An 18,094-nucleotide genomic window follows, 5' to 3' on the forward strand; every position below is an offset into this window, starting at 1 on the left:
CTCAAACCAAACTGCGCTTACTCAAGGTGTTTAATCACAAGCAGGCAGATGTACAGACAGGAAAAACGTGTTTAAATTCTCCCAACAGCCTAGAAACTGAAATTACAAATTATGCATAGCACTACAGGACTTCCCCAGCACCTCAGTGACTTACAGAAACTGCACAAACCCCGACTCCCCAGTCACCAGGGAAGAGCAGCTGGGACAGGCTTCACCCACTTGCTTTTTACTTTTATTAGGATGTTTATGTACACACACGTTACAGAGCCAGCCTACAAGCAATGCTGCTGCGAGCAAATACAGACGACAAAAAGGTAATACAATAAAACAAGTTAGGAGGACCTAACTTGAGAAGAGCGAGGTTTGCCTTAGGAACATCCCAAGCCCATCAGGGTTTAACAGGCGGTCCCGGGCAGCCCGGGCACGGGGAGCGGGCACATCGGGCTGCCCCGGCGGGGCGGGGCGGCGAGAACCGGGGGGCACCGGGGGAGAACGGCCGAGCCTGCCGAGCCCGGCAGCCGCACAGGGGTCGCGGCCGGCGTTGACCGGGACAGCAACGGCGGCGCCCGCTGCTCTCCAGCCCCGCGGCCGCTCCCGCTGCTCCCCGGCCCCGCTGCTTCCCCGCGCCGGGCAGCGCCGGGGGCGGGCGGGCCCTTCCCGCGGGCCGGGCATGGCCGGTGCGGGCTCGTCACGGCCCCAGGCCGGGCCCCGCCGCCGGGCTGGGGGCGCAGCGGGGCGGGAGCGGCTCCGGGCGGAGCCCCCTCCGTCCTGCCCTGCCCTGGCCGGGCCGGCGCGGCCCGTCCCGCACTCACCTGCGTGTCAGCCGCCATCGCTCCACCGCGACCCCGGAACCGGTAGCGGCTTCCGGGGCGGGCCCGGCACCGGGCGATGGGCGCTGCCCGCCGGGCCCGGGAGCCGCGGCTGCTCCGCACGGCGGGACCGGCCCGAGCGCGGGGAACAGGCACGGACGGGCGGCTGCAGCGCCCAGACCAGCTGCGGGCGAGGCGTCTGCTCAGCCCGGCCGGGAAGGGCTGAGCATGCGGGGCTACAGGAACAACCTGCAGCTCCTCGACCGGAGGAACAACCCCTGCGGTACACAGGCCACCTCGGGTTACATTTTTCCCAAGCCCCAAGTGATGTGGAGACTACACCATCAACCCAGGCACGCATGAAGGTGTAAAATAGCTTTTTATTTCTTCCATTAGGCCAACTGTGACACAGATAGATAGATGGTGGCTGCTGTTAGTCAAAGAGACCAAATCCCATGTCCTCGTCAGACTCCTCCGACTCCTCCTTTGCCGCCTCCTTGGCCGGAGCAGCAGCGGCGGCAGCAGCAGGGGCAGCTGCTTCAGCAACCACAGGCATGGCTGCCACAAAGGCAGAGGGGTCTGCCAGGAAGGCCTTCACCTGCAAGGGAGCAGGAGAAAAAGGTAAACTCACAGGAAACAAAACACTTAGGAGGACCGAACCTTTGCAATGGCAAAGGCAGCACTTGCAGCTTGCCAGGAGCCAAACAGGCACTTATCACTGCCAGTTATGAAGAACCAAAGGCACTTCAGCTACACCGAAGCCGTTACCTTTTCAGCCAGGGGGAAGGTGTAGTCAGTCTCCACGGCCACGGCCAGGACACGCTTGTACCCGTTGATGATGGAGTGGGGCACAGAAGCAATGGTTGGGTACCCAATTTGCAGACAGATGCTGGCAACGTTACGAACACCCTGCAGAGAGAGAGACAGACTCGTGTTTCTGTGCTCTGGGGAACAACCTGGACTTGAAACCACGGCAGAGGATGGCCAGGTGGTGACTTCTACACTGCCAACAGGAGGGGCAATCAAGGCACGAAGATTTAAATGTCACTGATCTCTGCTCTCTGGTGATCAGTGACAACCTGAGGAAAAGACATGAAGCTGTGTCAGGGGAGGTTTAAGTCAAATACTAAGAAAAGATTCTCCCTGGAGAGGGTGGTTGGGCACTGAACAGGCTCCCCAAGGACGTGGTCACAGCTCCAAACCTCCCAGAGCTCAAGGAGTGTTGGGACAATGCTCTCAAGGTGGTATTGTTGCGGTATTCTATGCTTGGGCCAGGAGTTGGACTTCATGATTCTTGTGGGTTTCCTTCCAGCTCAGGACATCCTATGATTCCAAACAGCCTCGAACACCTTTTGAAGCAGCTTCAGATGAACAATCCCACAGAAAGTACTCCCTGACACGCTGTCTCTGCAGGGCACCAGGGAGAGCTCCAGGCTCTGCAGGACCTTACAGAAAATACCAGAAAATGCCCTTCACTCTGGGGCAGAGCACAAAGGATGGGGTGCTCACCTCCAGGAAGCGCTTGTGCAAGGTCTCCTCGGTGATGTCCAGCACCTCAGGGTTGTAAATGCTGCCATTGTCAAAGACCTGCTGGATCACCAACCCAAAGGAGAACGGGGAGATGTTCAGCATGTTGAGCAGGGTGGCTTCGCTGGCACCCACTTTGTCTCCAGTCTTGATGAGCTGCACATCGCTCTGAGGAAAGCAGAGGAAAAGGAGTGAATACACACAAAGAGATTCCAGCACATCAGTTCAAGGGGACACAAACACAAATGGTCAAAATGGAGCAAATGAGCCCAACAAATGCACTCCACATGCACTCCACAAGCCAGGCCAGACACTCTCCTTCCAGTCCCTAAAGTGCAGCAGTCACACTGCTCATACAGTATCTCAGAATTAATGAGAGCTTTGGCCTTCACAGCAACCTCAACTGCCACAGTCAGGGCCCCCAGTTAAAAAGCAGCTTTGACAACCACAGCACGCAGCTCACTGACCAGAATTTCAATGGTCCCTCTGGAAATCTTCGTGGTGATGCCCAAAGCCTGGAAAAAGGAGGTCTTCTCTGGCCCAAGGCCCGTGTTCTGGGCTGGCACAGTCACATCACAAGGAGCAATAGCACCGGCACGGGCAGCAGCTGGCACCTGAGAGAGAGGAAAAGAGAAGCTGCAAGAATGCTCACCTCAGATCTCGTGGGATCGTCTCCTTCCTGACACATTGCTCCAGAATGGACTCACCCGAGCACACCCCAGTGATGCACCCGAACTTAAACAGTTTGTCTAAGGCTACGTGGGCCAATTCCCAGCCCTTCAGGATTCCTACTAATGAGGTATCCTCCATGAAGACTCAGTTGTATTTTTCATTCCATAATGACAACCCAGAGACGTGGTGAGGGCTGATGTCCCCTACCTTGTTAGCCAGCAGCATGTCCCGGATCTCGGTCAGATCCTCCTTGGTGAAGACAAAGCCCACATTCCCACGGATGTGAGGCAGCAGCCTGAAGCGAAGACGACAGCATTCAGTTCTGTTTCTCAGACAACATCCCCCTCCTCCCAGGCAGAGCACCCCGAAGTGCCCTCAGGCAGCAGTACTCACTTTTCCAGGGCAGGGTTGTTCTCCAGGTGACCACGAATAGCTTTGCGCATCATCGTGTTCTTCCCCATCAGCACAACGGCCTTCCCACGCAGGGACATGCGGATCTGCTGCATCTGCTTGGATCCCACATTGTCAGCGCCCACAATGAAACATTTTGGGTAATCATCCAGGAGTTGCTGTAACAAAAGGAACTCTGTAACTATACAAAGACATCCAGACCAGTGTACAGAGCAGCATTAAAACCTCCGCATGTTAAAATGCACAAAAAGGCTGTCAGAAGTTTCAGTGCTGAGCTCCAGCTCAAGCTGCACATTTCACTCAGCCATCGAGTCACATCCCTGAACGCGTCACTTCTTCAACTACCGCAGCAGATTCTCACAGGAAATTCTTCCTTAGGCAGACACCCTACAGCACCCGTCTCTTTAAACAAGCCCCCACAGCCCGGCCTTCCCGCCTCCCGCTGCCCCGCGCCGACACTCACGATGATTTTCATAAAATAGTTGGACTTCCACGTAGCCCTGTCTTCCCTGGGCATCTCGGCGGTGCTCCAAGGATCGCCCGGTGGGTTTAAAGACGAGATGGGACCTGCCAGAGAGAAGCACGGCTCAGGTGGGTCCGCACCATTCCCTTTCCTTCCCTCCTCCCCACAGTCCGGCCGCGGCCCAGGACCCCGAGTACACTCCGGGTACACCCCGGGTCCGCTCCCCTCCGTCGCGGCCCCCAGCCCCGCCCGTGCCCGGAGCTGCCGCGCCGCGCCCGCACCTCCACGAGGGCTCCGGGAAAGAAGGGCCGCAGGGCGGGCCCAACTCCTTTTATACCGCGGCTCACGTCCAATCACAGCGAGCCGCGGCACTGCCTCCCCTCCGTCCATTGGCTGCCCGCCACGTCAATCACCCCAGAGGCGCGTGACGCCAGCGGAAGGCGCTCGGCGGCCGCGCGCGGGCGGGCGGCGGCGCCCCCTGGCGGCGGGAGGAGCGCAGCGCCCCCTCAGCCCCGCCCTGAGGGACGCGCTCGGGGCTGATCCCTCCCCAACCCAGGGGCTGGAAACAACCGCGACACAGCCGTGAGAATAACGGTAAAAACTTTATTGGCGTAACTGCAAGAATTTTAAATGGAAAAAAAAAAAAAAAAGCGGAGTTAGAAGTTTACATGGGAGGGGAGAAAAAAAATATAATCAAATAATTGTCGACCCAGCGAAGGTTTCCCCAGCCCAGCCCGGACGTGGCGCCAAAGACCTTCCCCGGGGGTAGCGCCCGGTCCAGGGTGCACACACAGACCCTCCCGAAGCACCTGTCACAGCCCCTGCCCGCTCCTCTCCAGGGCTGGGACCCCCGGCACCACCCCAGCCCCACACGCGGCTGTGCCACCCCAGAGCTGCATCTGCTACGAACTACACAGGCTTTTGGGACACCACAAGGCCTTGTTTGGCAGAGTAGCATCGGTGCGGGATCCCAGCGTGTCAGGCACCAGATGAAGGCAGGAGGTAAATGTGTAATGATCTCAGTTAAGCACTAAGGACACCGAGCCTGCCCTCAGCACCCAGGGCCTTCCTTCCACGTGTGCCAGGAGTGTCACTGACACAACCCTCAACTAGCAGTGAGTGAGGTAGGTTAAAGACTCCCTGCACAGGGAAACTGAGGCACACGGTTACACAGTTTGCAGGTGTCACACACAGCGAATGGCAGTGCCAGAAACATCTCATCCCTTTCTGACACTCGGACACAACAGCTGTGTGTCCTCAGCGGCACCAAGGATTGACCTTTTCAGTGAGAAAAACACTTGCAGCTTAGGAACACCCATTTAGGTCAAATCGACTTCACAGATGGAAAGGCAAATGCATAAGGATTCTTGCCTCATGAACTCTCCCAGAGCTACACTCAGCCCAGCTGACGCAGCTCCAGTGCTCCCACAGCTCCCTTCGGCCTCACACCCACACACTTGAGGTTCATTTGTAGGGGAAATGAGTGGAACAGTTTCAGTGACCCAAGCAGGGCAGAGCAGCACCTCGACAAGGTTACGTGGGACAGTGACCTGCAGATCCCAGCCCAAGGTTGGGCTGGTTTTTGGCACAGCCACCCCTGGGCCCCTAATGCACCTGCCAAGCTGCAAAGCACACCCAGATGTCGCTGGGGACAGTGCTGTAGCACTCTGGAGCAGTTATTCCAAACACTGCTCTCTGGGCTGCCTCGGCTGGTACCACAGAACAGCACCAGGAATTCCAGTGCAGTTCTTCCCTCTCCATAGCACCCTCCAGCCAGAGACCTAAAAGTGCTTTAGCAAACACAAGCTAAGCCTCAAAATAACCTCACAAATCCAGGCTAAACTGGCCCCATTTTACAGATGGGGAAACTGAGGCACGGTAAGGTTTAGTGACTGGCCCAAAGTTACACAGCTAGTCAGGACTAGAGTCTGTATCTCCCAGTTTCTCCTCCTCAGTCACAAGACCTTTTTTCTACAGGACAAAAAGAGCCCCTTCCCCAATATACCCTGCTCTGATTTCAGGTGGCTGAAGAGGAGAAACAGAGGGCAAAGGTTTGAACTCCTACCCCAAAGCATCACATTAAGACTTACCCAAACATCCTGGAAGCTGGGCTTTGGGACAAAGGCAGGTGATTCAAATACAGCAGTTTACAGGTTACAATAAAACCAGAAAACACACTTTTAGGTGACCCAGAGGAGGGGAAAAAAAAAAAAAGAAAAAGCTATTCACAGTTCACCTGCCTGTGCTAGGGAAAAAAAAATACAAGTCACATAGTCCCCATAGATTCCAGCCCCTCCCAACCCGCAATAAAAAGGAAATATTGAATGTTAGTTTGGCTTAACAAAGCATTGAGGTTATAGATGCAGTAAGCCAGCACAACTGGCACACTGCCTAGAACAGCACAGCTTGATATAAAAGTTGCTTTCTTAAAATCACTTCAAAACCAATTTCTGTATAAGAGGATTAAAAGTAAATTAGATATGAATTCAAAATCAGTGTAGAAATCTACAGTTCTTATCAAAGACAGGATACAGTATTCACTTTGATAGCAAAACTCCCAAGTGTGTCACGCACACCTGACCCACGGGACTTGTTATACCAGTAACAGTCAATATAAAAGGTTATTGCTGTAGCATCTCTCAGTAGAACATGTTTAACAAGAGCACAGAAAAGGGAAACACCAAAGGGCTGACAGGTCTCAATAGCAAAGAGGAAGAAAGGATATAAATTTAGGATTTTTTTTTTTTTTTCTTCTGGCTTCTTAAGCCCCTCCACTTCACCCCACTCTTGTGACAGTTTCAGGCCCTGACAGATGGGAGAGTTTCAGGCCAGATAAACACACACACGTCACACTCATTCATAACAGGGATGGATGAAAAAGGCTGCTCTGACCTCTCTGCATCTGCATTTATAGAAGGGATGATGCCTCTTCCTCTCTCCCAGGAGCAGCAGGAGAGGGGAACAGATGCCCTGAGCTGGCCTGGATGGAGATGCCAGGCATGGGATGTTCCCACAAGGAGCACACATCAGCACCGAGGGATGGTCAGGGCTTGGCCCACCTCCTGCTCCGGTGTGCTGAGAAAAGGCATCGAGAAAGGGCATAACAAACTAGGGGGAAAAAAAACCCACCCCACGCAGTAACATCTTGATTCCTCTTAATTAAAAAAAAAAAAAAGTAAGTGGTATTATCTCCTTACAGTGTAATGGAACTGGAGAGACCCTTGCAGGGCCTTGGCTGCCTGTGCTGGTGCTCTGGTCTCAGCAAGTCACACACAGGGTGTGGCTCTGTGAGGGGAGCCAGGGTGGCCCTGAGGTCACAGGGAGCCCTCGCTCGGCTCCCGCTCACCCTGTACACCTGCAGGCAGAAGCCTGAGAAGGAGGTGTCAAAGCAGAGGGCTGTGTTGTCTGCAAGCGTCTCGATTTGCTCAGGGAGCTGACACAGGCTGAAACGCACTGGCAAAGACTCCTGCTGCCAGGAGGGGGCTGGGAAGATCTCCCTGTTGGAGCCCTCGAGCTAAGCTCAGCTGTCAGTCACACACACAGACACGCACACCCGTCATGAGGGATCTCGGCCTCTCTCTACTGAGACACAGCAAGGGCGTTTCCAGTTTAATGGTCCGTCTCATCTCTGGATCTACTGCCTCTCTGCAGCAGCAGAAAGCACTCCCCACCCCCCACCCCCCTCCTCCCCTGCCTGGTAAGGTTCCTAAATCACAGTAATGTTCAGAGAGACAGAACTGCCAAGGGGGTGGCAGAAAGATGCTCGAGCGCCCGTCGATGGTGCCTCTAACAGAAGAGCTTGAGGAAGCAGTTCTGGCAGTAGGGCTTGTCGTTCTGCTCTTTGAAGGTTCCTTTGTTGAGCTGCTTGAGGCAGAAGGCACAGACAAAGTGTTCAGGGTGAAATTTCTTGCCCATGGCAGTGATGCAGCGTCCTGTGATGGGCTTCTGGCACCCGGAGCAGAGGGAGCCGCGGCGCTCGTGGTAGTGCACCTCGCAGTAGGGCTGCCCGTCGTGCTCAAAGAAGCTGCCGTTGACAAACGGGGTGAAACATTCCTGCAGGAGGATAAAGCAGAGGGGACAGGTTGTGTGAGAAGCCGTGGATGTGGGGAGGGGCAGCTCCATGAGCTGTCTCTATGGCAGAGCTGTTCTGTGGGCAGGTGAACTGCTGTCCCTCGCTACTGTCCTGTTGTCCAGAGCCAAACTCTGTCCACCAAGAAGAGTTTCCAATAAAAGGCTGAGAGGTGGACAGATGCAGGCACAAGCAAGGGAATTAACCAGCTCCCTCCCCTAGCTGGCTTCACTTCTACAAAGAAATACTATGCACAAGCTAACAGATGTGTCCAGCGAGAAGAAAGGAAAACACTCCTTCCTCTGAGGTGGGAAACACTGCAGCAGCACCTTTCCCTATTTGGTTTTTTCTCACTCCAGCTTCTCCACAAGGGCAGGCAGAAGGAGGGACCAACACAGACTTTAATGCAGCGGAATCCTGATGAACACTGGACTGGTTCCAGCTGAGAAAATGAGGCACAATTAATCTTCACAAGTGACCTCTCCACAATGGGTGCATTAGGCTGGTACACTCTGCAAAGGATTGTCCAACCTGAAACATCTCCAGCAGTTACACACGGATCACTGCTGGGAGGAACTGTTTGTTCTACAGCACTAATGGTTTTGAACAGACAAGGAGAGGAGGATACACCAGCTACATGTGCTAATTAGTGTCCAGAGCTGCTCCTCCCCCTCTGTGTCAGGCAGCTGAGGACTCTACACTTTCAAACCTGCAACAGAAGCATCCACCACCCCCACCAGACTGGGGAGACTCCCATCCTTCTATGAGTGGGAAACTGAGGCATTGGAGTGTGGGAGAGAGTCAAGGACGCTGCCAGATTTGCCAAATATATCAGCAGCAAGGCCCCAGAGGAGAAGCCATGTTTACAGAATCCTGGTTTTGCTGTCCCCTTCCCCAGGAAGGACACTGACTGTCACACACAGCTGGAGCCCAACATGTGGAAAGGGGTCCAGCAAACAGCAGGCAGAGCTGTTAAACACTCACAATACCAGGATGAATACAGTTTGCCTGCAGTGAGTCCAAGACTTTACTAATGCTGACTGTTCAATAAACAGTCTCTTCCCTCAGTCAGCAGGACAGCTGAAAAGTTTGTTCTGATTTAGCAAAAACAGGAAGAGAATCACGTCTCCTGTCCTGGAAGACATCCACGTTGGCCCCACTAATTCAGGCAGTGTGGCAGCAGGGGGAAAGGAACATAGAACTGCTTGATAAAGCCTCAATCTCTGCACAAGAAGGCACAGCCCACCCCAGCCCCAGAGAGTCAGGCACAGTTTCTGCCTCCACTCTCTGCACACCACTGCAGGAGCCACAGACAGTCCCAACCGTACAGTCACAGTTGGATCTGAGCATCACACCAGGAATCAACAGCTTGTGGTTCTGGCTGCTTGATCTGGTTTCTGCCCTTCTCTCCCACTCTAGGAAGCACTGGTTGATTCAGTTCATCTCTTGGGGCCTTCAAGAGTTAATATTTGCAATGCTCTCTGAAAGAGTGCCAAGCATTTAATCTGCAGTATTCCTGTTTATTATGCCTGTTGTATGGAGCCTGCCACTATTTCACTGACTCGTATGTTTGTCTGAACAAGGTCAGTCTCATTAGTTTACATTGTCAGATGGAGCATGGGAGGAAGATCCTCGAAATCTGATTGCTGAGGCAAGTGCTCAGAGAGAAGCTTAGCTTATAATTATTTAAAGGTCACAGAAAATGTCTCTGTTTATCTGTGAGCTGCTGCAGAAGCCCATAATTGCAGCTGGGAACCGAAAGAGAAAGGCAGCTCGAAAGTTCAATGTAAACAGGCAGAGGAAGAAGAAGGTGTTTGGTTGCTGACATGTTTTTATCTTGTGGGACTGGCTGCCCTTCACTGCCCCAGAGACGCCTTCTCCCGATATGGGACCAGATGCCTGCAGGGTGGAAAAGAGGGGTCGTGCAAAGGACCTTGGGTTTCTTACCCGACAGACAAAGCACTCGGGGTGCCACAGGGTGTTCAAGGCAGAGATGTAGTTTTCCAGGATAGCCCGGGCACAGCCTCCACACTTGGGAGCAAACATATCAAAGTAGTCCTTGCGGCAATAGGCTTTGCCATCCTTCTCATGAAATCCTGCCAAAGGAGAGAAGAGGCAAAGGGATCAGCTCCCAATCTTCACCTCTGGCCAGACAAGCTGTGTGGGATAACCCGTGTGGGTGGGATCATCCCTCCCCCTGCTAACACACACAGCAGAGTCCTTGTTCTGTTCCTTTCCCATCCCAGCACATGCATTCTCTTCCTCTCTGGGGAGAACAGATCATTACTGGCAGCATCCTTCCCCCACAAACAGCTCCCTTGGAACTCCAGTAGTTCCCCTGCCCCCTCAGACTGTCCCCCAGCAGCAGCTCTGCCTTACACCCTTGTCTGCGTTTTAGGGAGAGATTGTTTTCTCCTTGACCAGCAGTACCTTCAGGTCCAAAGAAAGCTCCACACTGGGCACAGAAAAAGTGTTCAGGGTGCCATGTCCTGTCCAAAGCTGTCACCACTTTCTGTTCAGGAGAAGACACAAAGTGCAAGTCAGGTAAATGATGGTTTCAACTTGGAGATGAGTGGGGGATGGAGGGAGGGGAGAACACATTAATGTTGGTGCTGACAAAAGCAAGCATTAAAATAGACTGTCCTTTAGAGAGCTGAGTCAATTCGCCCCTGCCTCTGGCTCGTTCAGGCTTTCCCCACTGCACACTTTTTTTACCCTAAAAGGATCTTGGGCTCTGCCTCCTCCCTTACACAGGGCCTTGTCCAGCCCTCAGGACTAGCACTGGTGCCTGTTACCACAGGCTACCAAAACACAAATGCTGAGGAATCAGAATGATGGAGCAATGTGTGGTTCTGAAGGAACTTCACAAAAGGTAAGAGGGACTATCTCCTCTCACTAATGTAAGAATTTGACTGGGCCAAGTTGTTTCCCTTTCAAAGCGAGGACAAAGAAAACACGGAAATCCCTAAAACAAAATCTTCCACCCAGGGCACGTGGGTGGAATTTTTCACACCCAGGCCTTGTAGCACCTTGCCAGCACCCTGAATCTCCCAAGGGACTCACATCAAGGATGGGCCCGTTGCAGTAGTAGCAGCGAGGGGAGAAGAGGTTGTGGTAGTCCTTCTCGCAGTAGGGCTGCCCATCCCGCTCAAAGAAGTTCCGTGACCCAATCTCCTCCTGGCAGTGGGTGCAGACGAAGTGCTCAGGGTGCCAGGTTTTCCCCATGGCCGTAACCACCTGTTGGGAAGACAAATCATGAAGAACAACTCTACCTCCCTCTCCCCCCTAGAGCACATGACAAGATACCAGCTGGAGATCAGCAAGAATGACAAGTTCTACTACTTAAGTGAGCCCTGGACTGGGGTAGCATGAAAACTGAATTACCTATCATCTCAGGAGAGGGCAGTCCCTCAGGGGCAGGGTAGAGGTCACTGGAGGAGCTTACAGCGTACCTAGCCAGTGGATAAATAGAGTACTTCAGTTTCTCCAGCATCTCCAGTCTCTTCAGCCTCACGAAACAGCCCTCCCCATTACTCCCAGCTGCAGCCCAAGGTTCAGCAATGAGACAGCACCTTCCACTCACCTGCCCAGCAATCGGCTTCTTGCAGGCTCCACAGACACCTTTGGCAACTGTAGCTACACCCAGTTTGTTCAGGTCTGACTGGAGGCTCCCCAGCATGGTGTCCAGCTGACTGCCAGGCTTGGAGGCTGTGGATGGAGGGGAGCTGCTCCCGGCTTTCCCCTGTGCCATGAACTGCAGGGAAGAGAAAACAAAAGACTGTGAGTGCTGTGCTTTACCAGATAAATGCCTGCTGTTGCTGCCAGTGGCCCCTCTGCAGAGGGGTTTCCAGGAGTCAGGTCTCTGAAGAAGGCAGTGAGAGCCAGGATCAAATACACACATGTATTCTGCCCATGCAGAGACATGCAGAGACCCTGGGATGTGTAACAGCAGAGCTGGGCACTGAGGATTTGATTTTCCTTCACTGCACATACAGCAGAAGTCACCAGCACATCTCAGGCAGTCAGTAAGTACAGTGCTGTCTAAGCCTCTGCCAAAAATCTCCCTTTACCTCATCAGTTCCTGGCCAGCTGACAAAGCAGACGCCATCCAGAGGGCCCCTTCCCCTTGACCTCTCTCCATTCCTATGCTGCTGCTCTCAGTTCTGTCTCCTCTCTGAGAGAGACGCTCTCCTCTTCCTCATCTCACCTCCCTTTCCGCTAGAAAATCTTCCCCGTTCTCCCCACCTTCTGCATATCTGTTTGTCAAGCCCCCTTGGCCTCTCAGGGGGCTCTCATCCCACGCCTGAGCCAAGCAAGTGGAAGCAGGAAGGAAGCAGCTCCCTTGCCCGCTGTTCACCTACAGAGAGGGCAGTGCATCCCCAGCAGACAGGGCTGCCATGTCTGTTGTCAGACCTGGAAATACACCAGGTGGAGGAAAGGGGAGTCAGAGATTTGCCTCAGAGGCCTTTTCTGAAACTCCCACCACCACAGCACACACAGCTTGGAAAGGCTTCCCAGAGGAGAGGGAGAAATGTTTTACTGAGGCTCACAACTTATAAACAAAGCATATGCTCTCCTTGGCCACCACAGCCCCCTTTGCAGACAAATCACTATAAGGAAAGAGAGATTATTTTAGCTGACTTTGCACTGCCACAGCTACTGTCAGGTTTAGAAACACTCAAAGAAGCCCCTCCTTGAGATGCTTGTCTGGAGCACGTTTTCTTTTACTAAGAGAATAAATTAATACAGACATAAAATCTACACTTGTGAACAGCCCACCAGTGTGCTGCCAGCACAGCCAGAGGAGCAGGGACATACCGAAGTGCTCAGAGCTGTACTAGAACGTGCCCTTCCAGCCACAGGAGGAGCTCTATTCCCTGTCCTGCAGCTGCTTGTCCTTGCAGTTGATTAGTTTACTCAGTGACAAATCCTGTTTTCTGCTCCTTTGTATAAAAATTCTCATGACATACATAAATTCAGCTTTTTTTATGAACACATTCACACACTCCTCAGCCTTGCCTCACATGCTGCAATGACTCCCAATGGAGCCTGACATGCAGCTTTTCCCCTCCTCTTTCCTCCCAGCCATCCCATAACTTGCAGCCTCTCCTAGTCCAGCGGCACAGAGCAGCCCCATCACACCCAGTGTCCTGAGCCTAAAGCAAACCTTCCACCACAGAGCAGACAATGCTACCAAACTGTTCCAGTGACAGTCCAAAGCACAGCACTGCAAGGAGACAAGAGGCCTTTGGAGACAAAGCCCATCCAGAGCACCAGGATAAATCCAGGGCTTCCTGCACAGCACAGCAGGAGGAAAAGGGCTGCACCGTGTTGAGAGGAATGCATCTCCTCTCTAAACAAGGGTTTGTGGCCACCAGGCAGGGCAGGAACACGTGCCACACACAGGTGATAAATTCCATCCAAAGAGAAGGCAGATGAGATGAATTCAACATGTAACAACAGAGCACTTCACCTCTGACCTCAGGAACCACACACTCCTGCCAGCCACAGCTGACCCCGTGCAGGCACAACCACCTGTGCACACCTCACTGGCTACCTGGTCTGGTGACTCAGCCTTCCTGACAGCTCACAGAGGTTTGTTTCCACCTCCTGCAGTTTACAGGGGACACTCAGCACAACATCCACATAAATTCATCATGCAAAGGCCCTTCAAATTCCCACCCTTCACCCACGAGATCTGCCATCACTCAAGTTCAGTGAGGAGCTCTATGAGCAGCAAACCATGCACTACAGGATATTATCCACGTTAATGCACTGGCAGCTCCGGGAGCAGATCCCAGCACACACTGACCAGAAAAGCACACCATGCTGAGGAAACAAAAGGAGGTCCTGCCTTGCCAGGGGTGGGGGGGCCCAGGGGTGCAGGAGCAGCCAGCAGATTGGCACTGGGGACGAGGGGAAGAGCAGAGGTCACCTGGAAAGTACAACAGTTCAAGATGCAGAAAGGTTTCCTTGGTCGTTGCTTGAGAGCTGCCTGTACACTAACACTGCACTGCTTGTATACATTGAAACTCCCCAGCACCACAGAGCCACAGCCCTTCCCTGACAGGAGATGCAGAACACACATCCTGATCGTGCCATCTCCTCCCCACATCCACTCACACTCTGGACACCTGTCTAAACAGGCAAACACAGGAAGGACTGTTGATCTGCTCCTTCCAGTATGGAGATTTTGCCATCTTTTACTCCCCCCACTTCAAGAGAGATAATGGCAAGGAGAGCTGCAGGTTGCGTTTCAGAGTTACCTTCTTAACCTCAGAGGGAAATGGAGTCCCTGCTGCACAAAGGGACTGTCAGGACAGACATGACCCACACACCCCAGCAGCTTGTTGCACAGAAGTGTACTCTGCAATGCTACAACTGGGCTTAGACATTGTCCATAAATCCTCGCTCCTACCCAGCAGTTCATACCACCAGCCCTTACCTGAACATTGTATCTACTGAGCTATCAAGTTACAAGCAGCAGTTGGATTGGAAAACACTGCTAGAAACACAAACCAGAGGAGAGAAGCCTGTCTGCATTTCTGGGAAGAGAGCTTCATCTTCAGTCTGACAGCCAACAGAAACAACTGTCTTGGTGCGCGGGGTCCAGGTCTGGGGAGAACAGGAATGCCTGGGATCCTCAGAAGGAGAGGTGCCCACAACAGAAACCTTATGATAATCATCATCAGAAGTTTCCCACTGGAAGAGAGGCTGGGGAGCCAAGCTGAAGGAAGAGGAAGAGACTGGACTAGGAGCTGGGGTAGATGGCACATGGGAAGGCTGAGGTGGAAGTGGGAGGAGAGGTCCAGGGCCAGAGACATGAGAGGGAGCAGCATTAGCAGGGACTGTCTTTGCAGCTTCTTTGGAAGGCTGGAGCTGGGAAGAGGCTGAAACAGAGACTGTCCTCCTTGGGAGGAGCGGGGATTCTGGAGGAAAAACCACCTAGAAAGACAGGGAGGAAGAAGAAAGGTGAATAAATCCAAAGAGGAACCAACAAGGAACTGGCTGTTACCACTATGTTTATCTAATCTAAGGGAGAAAAACAGCAAGAAAAGGGGATTAGAAAACGTGCTGTGTAGCTCAAGGAAGAGCATCATCTTACCCCCAAAATGTCCTGCACAGGTACAGCACTGAGAAAAACAAAGCCTCCCTCTATGACAGGCTTCCCAGTGTGGATTTAAAAATAATCCCCACATGGACATTTGACATGTGATAGCAGCAGGCTGCAGAAACAGATACCATCACCAGCTCCCTCAGATCCCACTCTAATTCCTAAACATCCAGAACTAGAACCACATGCTGCTTCCCTTCTCAGGCCAGAGAAGGGTGAACAGAAAGAATTAGCCCTTCATTTCAAGTGGCTTAGGACACTCAAAGTTAATCTGCAACACCACACAATGCTATGTGGGCAGAGGGACACGCTGGGATTTCCCAGCACACATCCCTGCTTTCTACCTTCTCTACTTGCTGTCCACCACTCTGCTCTTCCCCCCGGGGTCTGGCAGTGACAGTGACCCCCTCTGTCAGCCAGGCATCCTGGCTCTGCCATTCCTCCTGTTCCTGCTCAGCGACGCCCAGTCTGTCCTGCAGCTCTTCGATCAAGCGATCCTGGGACTCAGTCTTGTGGAATATGGCAGGACCTAGCTTACGCCTTGGAGAGAGCTCCCGAGACACGGGGTGCACATTCGCTGTCTCTTTCGTCCTCTTGATTAAAGATTTAATCTAAATAACAAAGGCGAAAGTATCAGCAGAGAAGAGCAATGTCACAGCAAGCCCCAAGATGCAACGGCACAAACTCAAAGACGTTAGTGACAATTGTGAGCAGGAAGAGTGATGACATTTATTCCACAATGCCAAAATTCCTCTTGGCACAGCCCAGAACAGTGACTCAGTGCAAGGAAAAACCCCGTAAGAATAATCACAGCAGCCAAAAATAACTGTCTAGAAAAGGAAGGGAAAGATTAACCAGAGGGAAGCCAAGATAGGAGGTGCAGCATGACCACTCCACTGAGCATTGCAGAAACCTCAGCATCACAAGGGCACAGAGCAGGCTCTTTGTGTTTGCCCTTGACGGGCACAAGGCTCTCGGTGCATAAAGTGTACTTCCAGCACAGGAAGGAACACCAACAGCTCCAGTAACGAGACCTAAAAAGGCGAGCAGAGGAGCTGCCATCCTAATCAGGAACATCGTCCAGTGCGATGAAACAGCCCTTGCAACTTTTCAGAGGTCTGTAAGGACTGAACCTCACCCCAGCTAGGCAAGAGAAGTCCATCTCATGAGGAAACCCCTAAAAACTGCCGTGTTCTGTGCTGCTGAGTGACATGCAGGAGGGAGCACAAGGCAAAGCCGAGGGTTCCAGAGCTCTGTGCCATGCGGTGCAGTGCCCCTCTCAGAGCTCCATGCTGTTAGTGGGGTGAGCCCGGGCACACTCGCTGCACACACACAGGGTTAGTGTGCGGGCACAACAGTCCCAGCTAGGACTGATCCTACTCCTACATTCATTCAGTGCCTGCCTGGCCTGATGCAGAAATCCTCTCAATGGGTGGTTTGGAGACACATGGCAGATCCCATTCAGCTTTCCCAGAGTTTTCAGGAGATTCCAGAGCGGCTGCAGAGCTTCTGAACTGCTCATTTTCCTGGTCTCCTCTGGCTTTGTTCATGTCAGCAGTACCTGCCTTCCTAGGAGTTCTGTCCCTGCCCTGCCTCTTCTTGCCCAGGTCAGGACCATTATCTGCCTTGGTTTCATGAGGCACTTCAGCTTTTACCTCCTGTCCTTGCTCCACTGCAAAGCCCAACTGGCTTTTAGTGTCTGGGAAGACATCCCACCGATCCAGGGCAACAACAGAGGGTTCATAAACAGAATCCAAAACGCTGTCATCCTTTGCATGTATCTCTGGTGCATGTGCAGGCAGCTCCAGGGCCCACAGCTCATCTAAAGCCGTTTCCACACTTCTGCCTGGGGAGGAAAGGGCTGACTTGTCCCTGAATCCTCCCTGCTGATCCAGCTCTTTGGGTACCTGCCCCTTCCTCTGACCATTTAAAGCATATGAAATGGGTACACTTGAGATTTTGGGGTCAGTTCTCTGCTCCTTCTTCTCAGGCTCTTTGGCCAAAACACAGCCCAGGCCTCGTGCCTCCACATCAGCAGGTCTACAGAGAAGCTCCACACTGGAAGCCAGCAGAGCCTGGGAGGAGTTTCTAGAAAAGTCAGGCTTTCTGCTCAGCTGAGCCAAGCTTGCAGCAGTCACCTGCTCCCCACGAGTGGCATAACTAGAAGAGCTGCGTGGTGGGGGCACAGGGACTGTCTGTGTCCAACGGGGCACAGGTGGAGGGGCAGCAGGATGCCCTGGCACAGCCAGCACTGCGGTGTCACTGCCTCCCTCAGCGCAGAGCTCTGCTGAGGGGGCACGTGCTGGCACTGCCCAGTCCCCACTGGGAGCTGCACAAGGGTGTCTGCACTGGGGCACCACTGTTACACTGGGAGACGTGTCACTGGAGTCTGCTTTTGCTGAGCTGGGAACCGGTTCTAGGGAGGGTTCAGAAATCAGAGACATAGTGGAACTAGTCTGCAAAAAGGAGACAGAAAGATAAAGAGAGAAAGAGATAAAGACAGAGGTAAGGAGAAGAGGAAAAAAAGCAAAGAATGAAGCATTTTAACAATCGACTTCCGAATCAAAACACCATGTTGATCCAAAGCCTTACTCCAGGAGTAAGGAAAAAGAAGTATCAAAGAGCAGAACCAGTATGACATTGTGCTGATCTTCACACGAGTTCTGCAGCCATCAAGATCCTTTTCCAGTGCCTCCTCCTGAGTGACAGCTCACATGTTCACCTGCAGCTGTGACAGGGGCATGTCACAGCCACTGGGAAGCCAGACACAAACCCAGGAACGTCTGGGCTGTGAGGAAAGGTCACTTTTTGAACTTATTAACAGTCAGGCATGTAAATTTTATATTTCAAAGCTGAAAAAAATGCAATCAATGAAGAGAACAAAGCATGACATTTTCTTCTTGATACACTAATAAAATGCTCCAGTTGGTTGAGTTCATGGCAGTGAAAACAAAGCTTGAGGGCATTCACAGCACGAGCAGATGACATGGGCTTTGTTCTATTCACATCACTAATCTCACCTTGGACGT

General features: G+C 52.8%; 3 protein-coding genes across 4 annotated transcripts in view; all 3 read right to left on the minus strand.

The window, feature by feature from the left end:
- GCN1 (GCN1, eIF2 alpha kinase activator homolog) overlaps window positions 1-933 on the minus strand; it is a 40,156-nt gene extending 39,223 nt beyond the window's left edge. For both annotated transcript variants that reach the window (XM_027881935.1, XM_027881934.1), the window contains exon 1: window positions 813-933. In XM_027881935.1, the coding sequence (XP_027737736.1) occupies window positions 813-830 (18 nt within the window). In that variant the 5' untranslated portion in view covers window positions 831-933. The remainder of the gene's footprint in view (window positions 1-812) is intronic.
- Window positions 934-1,169: 236 nt separating this feature from the next.
- Window positions 1,170-4,270, minus strand: RPLP0 (ribosomal protein lateral stalk subunit P0). Its single transcript, XM_027881939.1, has 8 exons — window positions 4,164-4,270; window positions 3,883-3,986; window positions 3,402-3,577; window positions 3,216-3,303; window positions 2,804-2,950; window positions 2,319-2,504; window positions 1,578-1,718; window positions 1,170-1,407 (listed from the first exon to the last, which is right to left on the minus strand). The coding sequence occupies exons 2-8, from the start codon at window positions 3,934-3,936 to the stop codon at window positions 1,243-1,245; spliced, it is 957 nt and encodes a 318-aa protein (XP_027737740.1). The 5' UTR covers window positions 3,937-3,986; window positions 4,164-4,270; the 3' UTR covers window positions 1,170-1,242.
- A 195-nt stretch (window positions 4,271-4,465) lies between these two features.
- Window positions 4,466-18,094, minus strand: part of PXN (paxillin) — a 45,701-nt gene continuing 32,072 nt past the window's right edge. The window contains exons 7-11 of the mRNA XM_027881937.1: window positions 11,535-11,705; window positions 11,015-11,188; window positions 10,382-10,463; window positions 9,899-10,047; window positions 4,466-7,935 (exon numbers count right to left, since the gene is read on the minus strand). Coding sequence (XP_027737738.1) covers window positions 7,669-7,935; window positions 9,899-10,047; window positions 10,382-10,463; window positions 11,015-11,188; window positions 11,535-11,705 — 843 coding nt within the window. The 3' untranslated portion in view covers window positions 4,466-7,668. The remainder of the gene's footprint in view (window positions 7,936-9,898; window positions 10,048-10,381; window positions 10,464-11,014; window positions 11,189-11,534; window positions 11,706-18,094) is intronic.

The sequence above is a fragment of the Empidonax traillii genome, unplaced genomic scaffold, assembly GCF_003031625.1.
Source record: "Empidonax traillii isolate 1590-97213 ecotype Southwest subspecies unplaced genomic scaffold, ASM303162v1 scaffold99:size1466351, whole genome shotgun sequence".
Lineage (NCBI taxonomy): Eukaryota > Metazoa > Chordata > Aves > Passeriformes > Tyrannidae > Empidonax > Empidonax traillii.